Source organism: Chiloscyllium plagiosum, chromosome 23 (genome assembly GCF_004010195.1).
Source record: "Chiloscyllium plagiosum isolate BGI_BamShark_2017 chromosome 23, ASM401019v2, whole genome shotgun sequence".
NCBI lineage: Eukaryota > Metazoa > Chordata > Chondrichthyes > Orectolobiformes > Hemiscylliidae > Chiloscyllium > Chiloscyllium plagiosum.
Window position 1 is genome coordinate 36,650,005 of NC_057732.1, and position 15,155 is coordinate 36,665,159.

Here is a 15,155-nt window from a genome sequence, read left to right on the forward strand (position 1 = left end):
ATTTTTCCAAAGTAACTATTTGCTTTACTGCAGGGGAACCTTCAAACTCCCTGATTTAAATAGATACTTCTGGTGGGTTCCAGGCATTTCCCAGGCAATGCCCTCACAGTGTGCTACTCAGGATTTTCTCAGGATCCCTATGTGCAAGTATGAGAAAACAACTTTATGGCTATCTGAAAGTCCATGCCAATATATCTATATGCATTTTTGTACGTTATCAGAAAAGAAGATCCCATTATTTTTAAAAAAGCAGGGATATTGTATTACAGCAAAGATTCCAGACTGTACAGGCCTGAACCTTTAAGACAGTTCTGGGACATCATGACATGTGACATTCCATTATAAAGATACTCATCTTGCCTTCACTCATACTCTCTGTATAATGGAGTTAGTATGATGTCTTCAATTAGTTGTGACGTGTATGTAATATGCAGTAGCTTTAGCATTAGCAAGCACAGAACACAGATTATATGTGTAAGTCTGTGTAATTGTAGCAGTATAACAGTTAGCGTGTTAATAAACTTCAAGACATCTGTTTCAACAAGAACCTGACTCTGTAGAATGTAGAAAATTGTAAATGCGTAACTGTTCACATTTTGACAAATTATAACAACGCAACTGAGTCAATCTACCCCATTTTAAAATACTCAACAACATTCTAACCAAAATAAATCACAATATTCTTTTAAAAAAGCTAATTCACCTTATCTCTCAGGGTTAATAAATCCTTTTAAAAATGGCAGGATCCATATTTGGATCTGCTTCTTTCCCAAAAACCGATCAGTTTTTCTTTGGACCAATAGTAGTAACAAGAGAGACCTGTGTGAGAGGAGAGGAAGCAGAGTAAGGCCAACATCAATTCTGACACCAGATGACTTCTCTTGTCTCTGTGTCCCTATCTATGCTGTAAAGGAATCATTCTTCATGTGAACCTCGACAGTGAATGTTGAGCATTAGCTGAGCCCAATCCTCTCTTTATCGAATTTGTACCCATAAACAGACACACTATAATACATTATATGAAGCATAGTTTACCTGCTCAAACACTGCAGTCATTTTGTTCTGTTATCATTCGGTTCACGCTATCTATAGGGGTAGCTCACTATCACTCAATGGTTAGTCTTGCTGCCTCACAACGCCAGGGACCCAGGTTCAATTCCAGCCTTGGGTGATTGTGTGTATGGAGTTATGTGAGGTAAATCCATGAGGGAGAAAAGAATAGAAGTTTGTTCAGGAAAATTGGATAAAATTGAAAGAGGCAGGTTTATGTGCACCAGTAGAGACCAGTTAGGCTCATTTCAATGCTACCATTTCTATATAATTTTATGTCTTCATCAGCACTTAACTCTCAAACAACTCCTTAAATAGACGATCCAGTCACTATGTCATCACTGTTTGTGTGAAATTGTTGTTTGTGAATTGACTGCTGCATTTTCTACATTATTACAACAGTGAATTGACTGTAAACCACTTTAGGATGTCCTAAAAGACATTATACCAACTTAAGTCTGTCTTTTCTCCCTCAATCCACATCAATAGAGTAGATTTCTTGGTAACTTATGAATACACCTTCATACTGTGGATTTAAAGGATATTTTATTGTTTTAGTGCACATCAGAGTGTAATTTCTGCCCATTGAAATAGGGAGGATTGAATCATTAAATTTCCCCTTATAGTTCAAAGGAGAACTGCAGGTCTATAAACTAGTTAGCAACCTGGTTGCATGAACACCTTTGCCTATCTGTGCTTATTTAAATACATATGCCCAAACTGCTTAATTCAGTCTCTTTTGAGCCAATAGTACCTTAGGCCATGCAGTAGATCTGCTGTCATTAAAGAGAGAAGACCGGTGGTGGTTTAACCTGCGGGTCACTATCACTCAGGCAAGGGGAGAAGTTGAGCAGAGTCCCTCAAGGTAACCTCAGCCAATTGGCATCTCTAACTGCTGTCCAGCCAACTAAGAAAACTGACCTTCCAGGCCATGCACTAACTACAATCTAAGGAGACAGACTGTCTCCATATCAGCACCTGCAAGTTTAGAAAAATGTTTTTTTCAGATCATAGTACCTTTTTGCATAAACAACCTGATGACAACTTCTGTAAACAGGCTAAGTGTCTGATTGATTGAGTGGCGCTAGAAAAACACAGCAGGTCAGGCAGCATCCGAGGGGTGGGAGAGTCAACGTTTCAAACGTAAACCTTTCGTCAGGAATGTGGGGGGTGCTGAGAAATAAATAGGAGTGGGGTGGGGCGGGGGTAGCTTGGAAGGCGATAGGTAGATACAGGATTGTAAACCACTTTAGGATGTCCTAAAATACATTATACCAACTTAAGCCTTCTTTTCTCCCTCAATCCACATCAATAGAATAAATCCTTTGGTAACTTATGAATACACCTTCAGACTATGGATTTAAAGGGTATTTTATTGTTTCAGTGCACCTCAGAATGCCCATTGAAGTAGGGAGAGTTGAATCATTAAATCTCTCCTTTATAGTTCAAAGAAGAACTGCGGGTCTATAAACTAGTTTATAGACCCGCAACCTGGTTGCATGAACATTTTTGCCTATCTGTGCTTATGTAAATACATATGCCCAAACAGCTTAATTTAGTCTCTTTTGAATAAATAATATGGTGATAGGTCAGAGCAGAGTGTGGAGCAGATAGGTCGGAAGGAAGATGGACAGGTTCTTTACCATATTTGTACATTGTGCAGCCCAACAATTAAACTGCATGCCGGTAAACAAGAAAATATGTACTACTTGGAGGGCATGAGGGTCAGCGCATCCATGACCATAAATTATATTTCACGGACAGACACTTTAGAAGGTCAATGTGGGTGTATCTACATTATGTGCATTGCAGTGATGGAAGCAAGTGGTCATCACCGTCTTCTCAAGGGCAATTAGCAACGGATAATATTGATATATTTTCCAGTATTGCCAACATTCCTTGAATAAATAAAAGCTCAAGAAATTAATTGGGGAATTCAGAAGAAATCTCTTCAACCAGCGAGTGGTGAGAAAGTGGAATTTTCTGCAAGAGGGAGCAATTGAAACGAATAATATAGATGCAATTAAGAGGATGTTAGATAACCAAATGAGAGAGGGGGAGCAGAGAGTTTTGCTAATCAAGACAAATGAAAATGATTGCAAGTGGAACATAAACACTGGCATGGATTGGTTTGGATGATAGTATTGTTTTATGTGGTATTTTCTTTGTACTTTCATTAAATTTATCCTTCTATTACTTATCCATCATAGGCATTTGTCTCAGCTATTCCATAGAGTAATGCGATCCACACTCTAACCACTCACTTCTGTAAAGATCGATTACGAATCAACCATTGAGTAACATCAGATTGAATTTCTAACGGTTCTCATGTTACAAAAACAGAATCCTATTTGGTGGTGAAGGCTGGTAAATTTAAAAGGCATCTGGATAGGTACATGGATAGGAAGGGTTTAAAGGAAGATGGGCCAAATGCTGGCAAATGGGACTAGATTAATGTAGAATATCTAGTCAGCATAGACAAGTTGGACTGAAGGGTCTATTTCCATGCTGTACATCTCTGTGCTTCAAAGATTTGAGAAGATAATCCAGAACGGTACTGAGGAAATGCTGCACTATCAGAAGTATCCGATTTTGAAATGAGACATTAAACCGGGGCTCCATCTGCTCCTTCAAGTTGACATAAAAGATCCCATGCTGAAAATGTGTTACTGGAAAAGCACAGCAGGTCAGGCAGCATACAAGCATTCCTGAAGAAGGGCTCATGCCCAAAACGTTGATTCTCCTGTTCCTTGGATGCTGCCTGACCTGCTGCGCTTTTCCAGCAACACATTTTCAGCTCTGATCTCCAGCATCTGCAGTCCTCACTTTCTCATAAAAGATCCCATGACACTATTTAAAGGGGAGGGAACTTACCCTGGTGTTCTGACCTATATTTATCAGCCTAACTAACATAACAAAGTAAGACTATGTAGCTTTTCTCATGGCTGTTTATTGTAGCTTGCTGTGAAAAACATCGGTTGCATTCCATCAGTACTTCAGAACTGGCTAACTGGTTATAACAGTGTTACATAAATCCAAGTCCTTTCTTAATAGACAGTGAGTATGGAGGGCTTTTCCATGGAATGTAGTTGAGGCTTGGTTTGTAGTTCTTTTAGAGAAATACTGGATAAATATATACTCGATCAGCAGACACAGAGTTTGAGAGGCAGGAGTATTAATTTTGGATTGCTTTAACCCTGAGACAGCACATATATAAGGGCCAAGTGGTCTTATTCTGTATATAGCAAAAATTTATGGCAGTAAAGGGTGCTGTACATGATACGTTCTGCCAAAAAAAAACTTTCAGCACATTTTCTGCCAAATCCTGGAAACAGATTCAATCTGAATGGTGATTTCTCCTGAGCTCTCTCCTCCCTCTTCAGAGTAACTTTTAATGATGACCTCTCATCATTAACTTGTCAAATAAAGAAAATAATATTTCCTCACATCCCATAAATTTTGGTGATCACAATTAATTAATATCAAACAATATAGGATTCTGTTAACAGTGACTGCCTTTGTCACATGAGCTCTATACAGTGGGGGAAGTGAACAGTTCCATTACAATGATAGAGCTTTACAGTGAATAGAGGAGACTGATGATGGCCAAATGTGTGAATGGTGATACTGTTATTTACAAATGGGATCCATTATTGATACTCAGGACAGCATGGGTTGAATATACTGTAAAATTCACTACACTACCATCAGACACTCCCAGGACAAGCACAACATGGGTAAAATACAGTGTAAAGATTCCTGGACAATGCAGCCTCAAATACTACCAGGTGTGTTACAACAGAATAATCCTGTACACTATCTCATCAAGCAAACCTCAGATTTATTGTCTCATCTGATGGATAACATTTTCCATAATGCAGCACTTCCTCATTACTGCACTGGTGCAGGTGAAGGAGGGGAGTTTGAAACCCCAACTTTCTGACTCAGAGAGGAAATGCTGCCAGTTGAACCAAACTAATAGATGTTAATAGCAAAACCACTCAACTGCAATCTCACGGAGTCTGTAGAAAGGCGGATACTTGAATTGATTTCAGAATACTTCATTTTATACATGTGTATTTGTATATCTACATCTGTTTATATATTTATGTAAATATGTCTTTATATGTGTATGAACGTGCGCATATGTATAAATGAATTAGAATTATGGCTCCTTATTTACTTCTGACCTTGGTTCTGAATGTCTAACTCAATAATAATGAGGTGTTAACTTGTTTACTCACTGAGAGCTGGATTAATGTTTAACGTGGTTGAACTTTCTGCCTAATCTCCAGTTTCAAAGCAATAAAGTTTCTCTTAAACGAACGGGGATGAAATGATGTCACAGAGACTGAAGGGTGGGGGAAGGCAACGGGTATAAAAGAGGAAAAAGGAAAGGGATTAAAAGAGGAGGAACACAGGAGCGTGAGGTGGAAAGGAGCAGTCAGTCAGTCAGTCAGTCAGTCTGTGTGTGAGAGAGAGAGAGAACACGATCGGTTGGAAGGACGAGGGTTGGAAGGCATTTGGTGCTGTCCGCTACCCCATGCATTTAGCAGTGTTAAACCGAGCGTGAGGTGGAAAGGAGCAGTCAGTCAGTCAGTCAGTGTGTGTGTGAGAGAGAGAGAACACGATCGGTTGGAAGGACGAGGGTTGGAAGGCATTTGGTGCTGTCCGCTACCCCATGCATTTAGCAGTGTTAAACCTACTGTGTGCCATCTTTAAAGCTCTATTAGCCTGCCTACTCACCTCGCAGAAGAAATGTTGACAAGCCGTGGTGAAGAGACGGTTTAGGTTGGGTGACAGTTTGAAAAGAAGCAGTTAACACACCATTTAAAATAAAGAGATGGATTATTTTCTCTCACTCCTTGCCTGCTGATGCCGTCGCTCTCAAATCCAGCTTTCAGGGATGATCTGGGTCCTATCGCAGGCCAGATCCACATCTCACACTCCTGCCGTTTTAATCTTTTGCTGCTTTATTCATAGCCAATTTCCTTTTTTAAAAAATATATATCTCATAAAAAGACTTGTTTACAAATGGATGCAGCCTTATCCTAAGCTGATAACTTACATTCACACTTGCTACTTCTGGCAAGGTGTCTGAAGCACGACTCTACAACGAGGGAAAGTGGGAGGAGGAGGAGGAGGAGGAGGAAGGGGTTGCCTACTGGCCTTGTTTCCATGGTATTCCCTTTTGAACATTTGAATGCTGTATTGTTCGCATGCAAGCCAGAGCCTGGAAAAATCTCGGCTCACCTGAAACTGACAGCGGACTGAATTCCTTTGCGTTCCCCACTTGGATGTTTTAAAGGGAAGGGGGCAGCATCAACAAGAGGGGTAAAAAGAAAACCCTCTGTGAGGGAGGCTTAAAAGTAATTTGCGTGCTGTTTAAGCTGAGACCCCAGCCTGACACTGGGAATGCATTGGTACTCTTTAGGAAGCAGCACTCTGGAGCATTTCTGTGGGGCGCTTCACATTCCTGAACCCCTTAGGCCCGAGCTTCCTACACGAGGGATAATATGAAGAAATTTGCTTCCACGCGCAGTCTGAACAAGATTCTCCAGCAGTGTGGTGACTCCTGTCACGATTACGACGAGATTCAGGCAGTGGAGAAAAAATGGCACCTGAACATCGGGGCTGCAAGAAAGGTCCTGGGCAGAAAGTCAAACCTCTCATCTCTTTTTATTTCAGCCCCGCCACCCCCGAAGAGAGCACCAAGTACCACACTGACTCTCCGTTCCAAATCCATGACTGCTGAACTCGAGGAGCTAGGTAAGAGAACTCTCCTTCATTAATACAAGATGCTTTGTGATTTCTATATCAATCAACTGGTGGTTCAGTGTATGTTACTTTACAGTCTGTGTGTGTATCAGTGTTTTGCCTCCTATGCATGTGTGATGCACAGGTAAGGTAAACGGGAATGATTCGCTCTCGTTTGGTACAGTGTGGCTTATCAATATTTAATTATCATGTTCTGTGCATGTATTTGAAATCAGGATTTGGACATCCATTGGCAAAGCCAACATTCAGTGCAAGGCCATGGTTGTCTTGTGGAGATAGTTGTGGATCTTCTTGATAAACCTTGTGGTTATAGCATTAGCATGAATTGCAGAGAGTGTACTGGTAACTTATCAGACTAAGAAGCATGAGGATTCAGCCTGAATGAACATGGAATCTAGTGGAGGCCCAGAAAGCATCCCTTGTTTGAGCAATAAATGGTATAAAGGAATGATTACTCCTGCTTTTAGTTCAATTCCCAATGTCAAGGTATCATTTTCTGTACTTATTCACACAGAATAAATGGGAACAATTTACTCCTTGCAATACCATATAGCTGATGAGTTTTGGAGTTAGTTCTTATACAAGACAGCCTATGTTGAGCTGCAGAAAAGGAAAGGGTTGAAAATCCATGAATATTCATCACTTTAGCTAATGCTCCTGTCAAAGCCTCTGGTTCCTAACTCTTCCACCAATGCCTGTCTGACTAGCAGTCTAAAAGTGTCATCAAGCACCATCTCTCTGTTACTCCAAACAATTCCATTGAATCTCCTCCCTCTAATCAGAAACATTGAAAACACCGTAATCATTTATTAGATATGCCGTGGGTGGTACAGTAGTAGCACTTGTGCCTCACAGTGCCAGAGACCTGGGTTCAAGTCCAGCCTTGGGTGACTGGCAGTGTGGAGTTTCCACATTCTCCTTGTATCTGAATGGGTGCTCTGGTTTCCTCCCATAGTCCAAAGATGTGCCAGTTAGGTGAGTTGGATATGGTAAACATTGCCCTGTAGTTCTAGGAAAGTGTAGGCTAGGTGGATTAGCCACAGTAAGTGTGGAGTTATGGTGATAGAGTCATAGAGATGTACAGCATGGAAACAGACCCTTCAGTCCAACCCGTCCATGCCGACCAGATATCCCAACCCAATCTAGTCCCACCTGTCAGCACCCGGTCCATATCCCTTCAAACCCTTCCTATTCATATACCCATCCAAATGCCTTTTAAATGTTGCAATTGTACTAGCCTCCACCACTTCCTCTGGCAGCTCATTCCATAAACGTACCACCCTCTGCATGAAAACGTTGCCCCTTAGGTCCCTTTTATATCTTTTATATTTTATATATTTTAAATTTTATAGGATGGGATCCTCTTTGGAAGTTGGTGCAGACTTGATGGGCTAAAGTAGCCTCTGTCTGTACTGTAGGGATTCTATGCTTCTATTTGATAGGACACTTAGAAAAATCATATCATGGTTGAGAAAATCAGTACAGATGTATAAATGGGAAATTATATTTGGCTGATCCGTTGGGTTCTGTGAGGTTATAACTAATGACTTGGATAGAGTGGAGTGTAATTACATTTTAAAAAGCATTCAGTAAGATGCCAAACAAACTTTTTTCACAAAATTTGGATTGATGGAATTATGGATAAGAAACTAGCATGGATCGAGAGATGGTGAACAACTGAAAACGAAGAGTAGGAATAAACAAGTGATTTACCATTGAGGTTTTGTTACTAATGAAGTGCCACAGGGATCACTGTTGGGACCTCAGCTTTTTGCAATTCATATTAATGACTTAGATGAGGGAATTGAGTCTACTTTATCCAAATTTGGTGATTATATAAAATTAAATATGACTGTAAATCGTAACAAAAATCCATGGAGGCTGCACAAGGACCTAGACAGACTAAGTGATTAAGAAAATGTGTGACAAATGGAATACAAATGTGAAGAATTGTAAAGTTATCCACTTTGGTATGAAAAAATAGAAAAACAAAGTGATTTTTAGTTAGTGGCTCCTTTTCGTTACCTCTGGTGTCTCCCAATAATCTACCCATTACACCCTCCTATTTCTCAGTTACGTGCTGTGCTGCTGCGACAGTTTCAAAATACAGCAATATGTCCATGTTGACACTATCTCATTTTACTTCACTGGACACCCCCACTGTTGCTCAATAATCAGACCACTGCCAGAGTTAGAAAGCAAAGCCTTGTTAAGACTCAAGCAGAACAGGTGCAGAGTTGATGTGCACTGGATTTTGTATTTACTCCAGACATATGAGGGATCTTGTGATTCAGTGGTAGTATCCCTACCTCTGAACCAGGAGGTCTGGGTTCAAGTCCATCTGCTCCAGAGGTGATTAATAACATCTCCAAACAGATTGATTAGAAAATATCTGGGAGTGATTTACAGGCAGGAATCCGAGTGGATTTCAACAAAACCTCCATAAGTGTTAGGGGTGCTTGTGGTGCAGTGATAGTGTCCCCGTCTCTGGACCAGGAAGCCTGGGTTTACCCCACCTCCTTCAGAGGTCTGTAATAATATTTCTGAACATGTTGATTTGAAAAATTTCTAATCAGCTTCAGAGTTTGATGGGACTATTTGCATCATTGTGGTGTTGTCCCCACCTCTGATCCCGGAAGCCTGGTTCAAGTCCCATCAAGTCCAGAGGTGTGTGATATCTGTGAACATAAAAAAGCTCCAGATGTGTGCAGGGCTGTTGTGGTGTAGTGTTAGTGTCCCTACCTCTGCATCAGAAGGCCTGGGTTTTAGTCCCACTTCCTTCAGAGGTACGTAATAATATTTCTTACATGTTGATTATAAAATATCTAAGAAGTGGAACCTTACTGGTGACTTGAAAGTTTTATGAAAGAAAAGAGTTGGGTGCTTCCCCTCTCCCCACCTCAATCCCCACCTCCACTCACACCCCATTGAGGATTTGGATTCTTGACAGGGAAAGGGACCAAAAGAGAATGGTGGAAATTGTTTACTGTGTTAAATTATACTTTTATAAGAAAACCCTTGTTAATGCCTGAAAGTTTTTGTTGCCTAATTCAACATCTTGACATTAGTCTATTAAAGAGTCTGACATTCAGTATTGGAAGAGCAGTTAATTCTCATGGAAACATGGGAAGCCCTTGTATTCAATCCCTACAGTAAACTTCATGCCCTAATTATCGAGTCAATTCTTTGTGTCACCCTCCACTCACCTCTCTACCTTTTTAACCTTTCATTCTTTAAATTGCTTCTTAAAGCCTAACTCCTTGACAAATCTCATGGCCAAACTTCTAATCCATATTTCTTGTTGTACATGGCTCCTTGCGCAATGTTCTTATGAAGCATTTTGGGAAGTCTTAGTATGTTAAAGGCCATGCATAAATATAGTTGTTGTTGTATTAATGCATAATGTCCACTTCCTTTATAATTCATCAGATAATGAAGCAACCATGCACTCATACACTGAACTTGAACAATACTCAGTTTTGACCCAATAAATTGCATGTATGGTTTGCCTCCCTCAAGTACCAAGCAATGCCTGTATCCAGTAAAGGAGTCTAGCTACCTCCTCTTCACATAAAATGGCATCACCATTAACCAGAAATAAAACTGCACCAACCACATAAGTACAATGGTTACAAGAGAAGGATTGATGATGGATAAACTGCAGTGAGTAACTCACTTCCTGACTCAACTAGACCTTTTTTATATCTACCAAGTGTCTGTCAGGACTGTGATCAAATATACTCCACTTTGTCAGGATGAGTACAACTCCAGCAACACCCAAGAAGTTCAATGCCATCCAGCCCAATTGATTGACAACACATCAGCCACTTTAAATTAACTCACTCTGTTACAAGTGCACAGTGGCAGCAATGTGTATCATCTGCAAGATCTACCGCAGCAAGACACCAAGATTTCTTTAGCTGTACCTACCAAACCCATAATCTCTTTCACATAGAAAAAACAGTGGCAAATACATCTGGAACACCACCACCTCCAATTCCTGTCCAAGTTAAACAATATCCTTACAAAGAAATATATCAGTTTGCTGGTGAAAATGCTGAATTACCTACCAAATAGCACATTGGGAGTGTCTTCATCACACAGACTGCAGTAATTCAAATAGGTGTTTCACCACCACCTTCCCAAGGAATAATAAATACAGGTATTTCCAGTAACTGAGAATGAACAAAAGTTTCCCATATAGCCCTAAGTAAAATGTTTCAGGTCCATACCATTGACTACTATTCTGTGAATTTTAAGTAACTCAGTTGTGATTTTTACCAGCATGAAACGGGCTGACATTCAGTGTCTAATTCCGACAGTTGGGTGAGGTGCTGGAAACTATCAGTCTTTTTGAGATTATCACTTTCTGAAGATGATGGAGAGGAAGAAAGGAGGGGAGGTTGTTTGGAATGGATACATAATAAAGGAAGTAAATAAATTGCTCTTGACCAATCATTACCTGGTAAAGGCAGTAGATAATGGAGTCATAGGCACCACAAGCTTACAGTCAGTTTCATAACTGTGCTCCCATTGATGCCAGTAGTCCCTGAACTAAGGTAGGACATCTATCAAAATCCTGGAGGTTGCCATTGACCAAAAATTGAATTGGACCAGCCATATACATATTGTGATTAGAAGAGCAGGTCAGAGACTAGAAATCCTGCAGATGATAACTACTGACTTCCCAAACCCTGTTTACTGTCTACAAAGCACATGTCAGAAATGTGATGGAAACCTCCTCTTTGTTTAGATGAGCATAGTTCCAACAACATCCCAAGAAGTTTCACACTATCCAGAACAAAGCAGCCCATTTGATATGAAACCATATCCTCAAACACCCATGCTCTCCACTGTGTACCTCCTACTAGATACACTGCAGAAATTCTTTGATCACTTTAGACAGCACCTTGCAGTCCTATGACCAATATAATCTAAAAGGACAAGTGAAATGGATTCATAAGGAATTTCCCCGAAAAAGCCACTCACCTTCCTAACTTGTAAGCGTTTGGACATTCCTTCACTGTCACTGGATCAAAATCCTGGAGCTCATCCCCACTACTTCAACAGCATTGTAAGTACCTATACCAAATGGGCTGCAGCAGTTCAAGAAGACAGCTCACCACCACTTTCTTGAGGGTAATCAGGGATGGGCACTAAATGCTTGCCTAGTCAGCAAGACCTAGATCCAATGAAGGAATAAATAAATAAAAGGAGAGAATCCGGCCAACATCTCGATGGCCCCTGTGACAGAAACTGCAAGTACAAGATGCAGCTGGATCTGTGACCCCCTCCATTATTGAGTAATTCACTGATATTGTCAAGGACCATAAAGGAAGACTGCCTATTGGTGGTTGCCAGGTTCATTTAGAAAATAATCATTTTGGAAGGGTAGTAGCAAATCAACAAAAAGATTATCTAAACCAGAAGTTCAGTATTAATAAGAACATATTTAGCAATTTGCTCATTGAATGTTTTTTTTTAAAACAATATAACGTAAGACTCATGAAGGCAGAGTCTTTGACTGGCAGAAACAAGTGATTCAATTGTATTGATTGCAGAGTATATTCTCAAAATTTGTCAGACACCACACTCATGAATAAAACATGTTAATAAATTGAATATTAATTTGGATATATTGATTAAGAGCATGGTCATTGGTTTCAGGCCCACATATGAGGTACAGTATATATAGAAAACAGGATGTCAAATTAAATTGAAAGTGGGCTCAGTTACGGAACGGCTGGGCTCAGTTACAGAACAGCAACATAAGCAAGTGTTTCAGGTGAATTAACCAAACAGGCTTGAGTATGGAGAAGATCTGAATTTCCTGGCTCCTTCACCTGATAGGTATAAGGCTACAAGCCATTCATAATCACCTTCCTCCCCGCCCCCGTTCTGAGTGTGGCAGGCTCCCTTCTGCCTGGCTGTGAATACAGGTATAGTGACAGCTTCAGACTGTGGAAGCCTTCACTCTCCTCGTAGAGAATAAGAGGACTTGTGTGTATCAACAGTTTACAGTCCATGTGTATATGATGTACAGAATGGCAGACCTTTGTGCATTACAGAGAACACCAAGAACAGAAAGCATTTCTTTCCGTAGAAAGAATAGCAGCCCCCATTGAATTATAAAAATTTGCAGCTTGTGTATTATCCAGAAAACACCATGCAATGTATATTGCAGTGATTATCATCCACTGCATCCGTTATAGAGAATGCCATCTTCTCTATGTTATAGAACAACAAATTCTGTATGTATTATAGAGAATAGCAACTGCTATATCTATTTTACAGGGTAATGTATCCTATTTGTTTTTGAAGGAATATCAGGCTCGATTTAAATTATACAGAAAAGCAACCATTGTTTAGACACAGAAATTACAGCCATTTATATATATATTATAAGTAATGCCAGGTGCTGCATATTTTATTGGGAATAGTAGCGTCTGGGAAATACGAGCGCTTGGGAAACAGCACGCCTATGTATACAATAAGGATCTCAAGTATATTGTACTGTGCATTAAATAGTATCTTCTGGACATATTAGAGGCAATGGCTGTGATGGTACATTGCACAAAACATGTTACTCTATATATACTCTAGGTAATAATAGCCCTGGTGTATATTATAGTAGCCATGGGCACCCGCATGGGCCCCAGCTATGCCTGCCTCTTCGTAGGATATGTGGAACAATCCATCTTCCGCAACTACACTGGCCCCACCCCCCACCTTTTCCTCCGCTACATCGATGACTGTATCGGCGCCGCCTCGTGCTCCCACGAGGAGGTTGAACAGTTCATCCACTACACTAACACCTTCCACCCCAACCTCAAATTCACCTGGACAGTCTCAGATTCCTCCCTCCCCTTCCCAGACCTTTCTATTTCTATCTCAGGCGACCGAATCAACACGGACATCTACTACAAACCGACCGACTCCCACAGCTACATGGACTACACCTCCTCCCATCCTGCCCCCTGTAAAAACGCAATCCCATTCTCCCAATTCCTTCGACCCCGCCGCATCTGCTCCCAGGAGGACCAGTTCCAAAAAATCACATCCCAGATGGCCTCCTTCTTCAAGGACCGCAACTTCCCCCCCGACGTGGTCGACGGTGCCCTCCACCGCATCTCCTCCACTTCCCGCTCCACCGCCCTTGAGCCCCGCCCCTCCAACCGCCACCAGGACAGAACCCCACTGGTCCTCACCTACCACCCCACCAATCTCCATGTACAGCGCATCACCCGCCGTCACTTCCGCCACCTCCAAACAGACCCAGCACCAAGGATATATTTCCCTCCCCTCCCCTATCAGCTGTCCGTAGAGACCACTCCCTCCGCGACTCCCTTGTCAGATCCACACCCCCCACCGACCCAACCTCCACTCCCGGCACCTTCCCTTGCAACCGCAGGAGGTGCAACACTTGCGCAGTACTTACGAGGCACATATTTATATGTACAGAAACAGACACATACCACCACGTGAGGCCAGGGTGTTGCCATCGTATGAGAAGCTAAGACAGGAGGTGTCACTGCCAGGAGCATGTGCCTGTCGATTATGAAACTTCGTATGAACCTATGGTATGAATGAACAAAGATTAACAGAACATAATCAGAACATCAGCCACAGCTGTCTGCTCAACATCTGCTTCAAACATGACTGTACACGATCAGAGGCATCATACCCGAGATTTCCTTCATGCTCAAACAGCAATGTCCGACAGAGGCATCCCCAGGAGATCACTCTGTGAAACTCAAGCTGGCTTGTCTGACTTATTGGTCTGAATTTTTCAAACAAACAACCTAGCCAAGCTTTCAATTCACCCCGACTCCCCAAAATCCACCATCTATAAGGCAGAAGTCCACCGTGTGATGGATATTCCCCACTTAACTGGATTAGAGCTGAAAATGTGTTGCCTGAAAAGCGCAACAGGTCAGGCAGCATCCAAGGAGCAGGAAAATCGACGTTTCAGGCATGAGCCCTTCCTCATGTCCGAAACGCCGATTCTCCTGCTCCTTGGATGCTGCCTGACCTGCTGCGCTTTTCCAGCAACACATTTTCAGCTCTGATGTCCAGCATCTGCAGTCCTCACTTTCTCCTACTTAACTGGATTAGTCCATCCCCAAAAACACCTAAGAAGCCTGACACCATCCAAGACAAAGTAGATTGCTTGATTGACACCATACACATAAGCATCCAGTCCCTCCACCACCGATGCTCAGCAGCAGCAGTGTATACTGTCTACAAGATGCATTGCAGACATCTAACAAAGACAGCACCTTTCCAGCCCACAACTAACTCCATCTAAAAGGACAAGGGCAGTAGAT

General features: G+C 41.5%; 1 protein-coding gene across 2 annotated transcripts in view; it reads left to right on the forward strand.

The window, feature by feature from the left end:
- Positions 1 to 15,155, forward strand: part of shank3a (SH3 and multiple ankyrin repeat domains 3a) — a 1,030,755-nt gene that overhangs the window by 901,719 nt on the left and 113,881 nt on the right. For both annotated transcript variants that reach the window (XM_043713933.1, XM_043713934.1), the window contains exon 19: positions 6,739 to 6,819. In XM_043713933.1, the coding sequence (XP_043569868.1) occupies positions 6,739 to 6,819 (81 nt within the window). The remainder of the gene's footprint in view (positions 1 to 6,738; positions 6,820 to 15,155) is intronic.